The 640-nt window shown below is 33.8% G+C and overlaps 1 protein-coding gene across 1 annotated transcript in view; it reads right to left on the bottom strand.

Moving 5' to 3' along the window:
• LOC119591307 (transcription activator BRG1-like) overlaps nucleotides 1-640 on the bottom strand; it is a gene marked incomplete at its 3' end in the record, with an annotated part of 18,291 nt that overhangs the window by 1,713 nt on the left and 15,938 nt on the right. Inside the window, 1 exon segment of the mRNA XM_037940034.1 lies at nucleotides 1-77. This exon segment is cut by the window's left edge and continues 132 nt beyond it. Coding sequence (XP_037795962.1) covers nucleotides 1-77 — 77 coding nt within the window.

Here is a 640-nt window from a genome sequence, read left to right as displayed (position 1 = left end):
ATCCTCCTTCGCTTGCCCTTGGAACCACGCTTGCTCTTGCTCCCATTGGCCTCCTCTTCGTCATCATTCTCCATTGCCTGAAAAGTTGTATATCAAGTAAACCTCTGGTCTAAGATAACAAAACATTCTGAATTATGATAAGAACACAAAGAAACTACTTCTGGTCATTCTGTATCATTCCTGTAAAAAAAGAATCTTGCATACCTGCAAACCAAACCAATACAAAGGCAAATCACACTGCTACAAATAAAACAATAATATATACTATGGATGAGTAATCACACAAAGTATTGCAATAATGTTCATTATTGATGACTAAATGCAGCAAAGATCACATTCCTTCAGAATCATTTTCACTCCGCTTCTTAAAGTGCTTTTAACATCAAGGTGTGGACCATTATTCCATCTCAAAGCCTATTAGCTATCTGAGAACAGATAAAACTACTTTTTAGCATTAAAAAAATCAATCTAGATCTAAAAAAAAAGTGTGACTTTTCTTTTAGCTGATCAGCAAGAGCTTTTAAATAACAAAAGATAAAGAAATTGAGAAGGAAATATAAATCTACAACATATTACTTTGGTAATTACTTCAGCCAGCAATAAGACGTGCTTCTTGGCAAAAGGAATCATATATAAGATC

This window comes from Penaeus monodon, chromosome 28 (assembly GCF_015228065.2).
Source record: "Penaeus monodon isolate SGIC_2016 chromosome 28, NSTDA_Pmon_1, whole genome shotgun sequence".
NCBI lineage: Eukaryota > Metazoa > Arthropoda > Malacostraca > Decapoda > Penaeidae > Penaeus > Penaeus monodon.
This window is presented reverse-complemented; position numbering and strand designations above follow the sequence as displayed.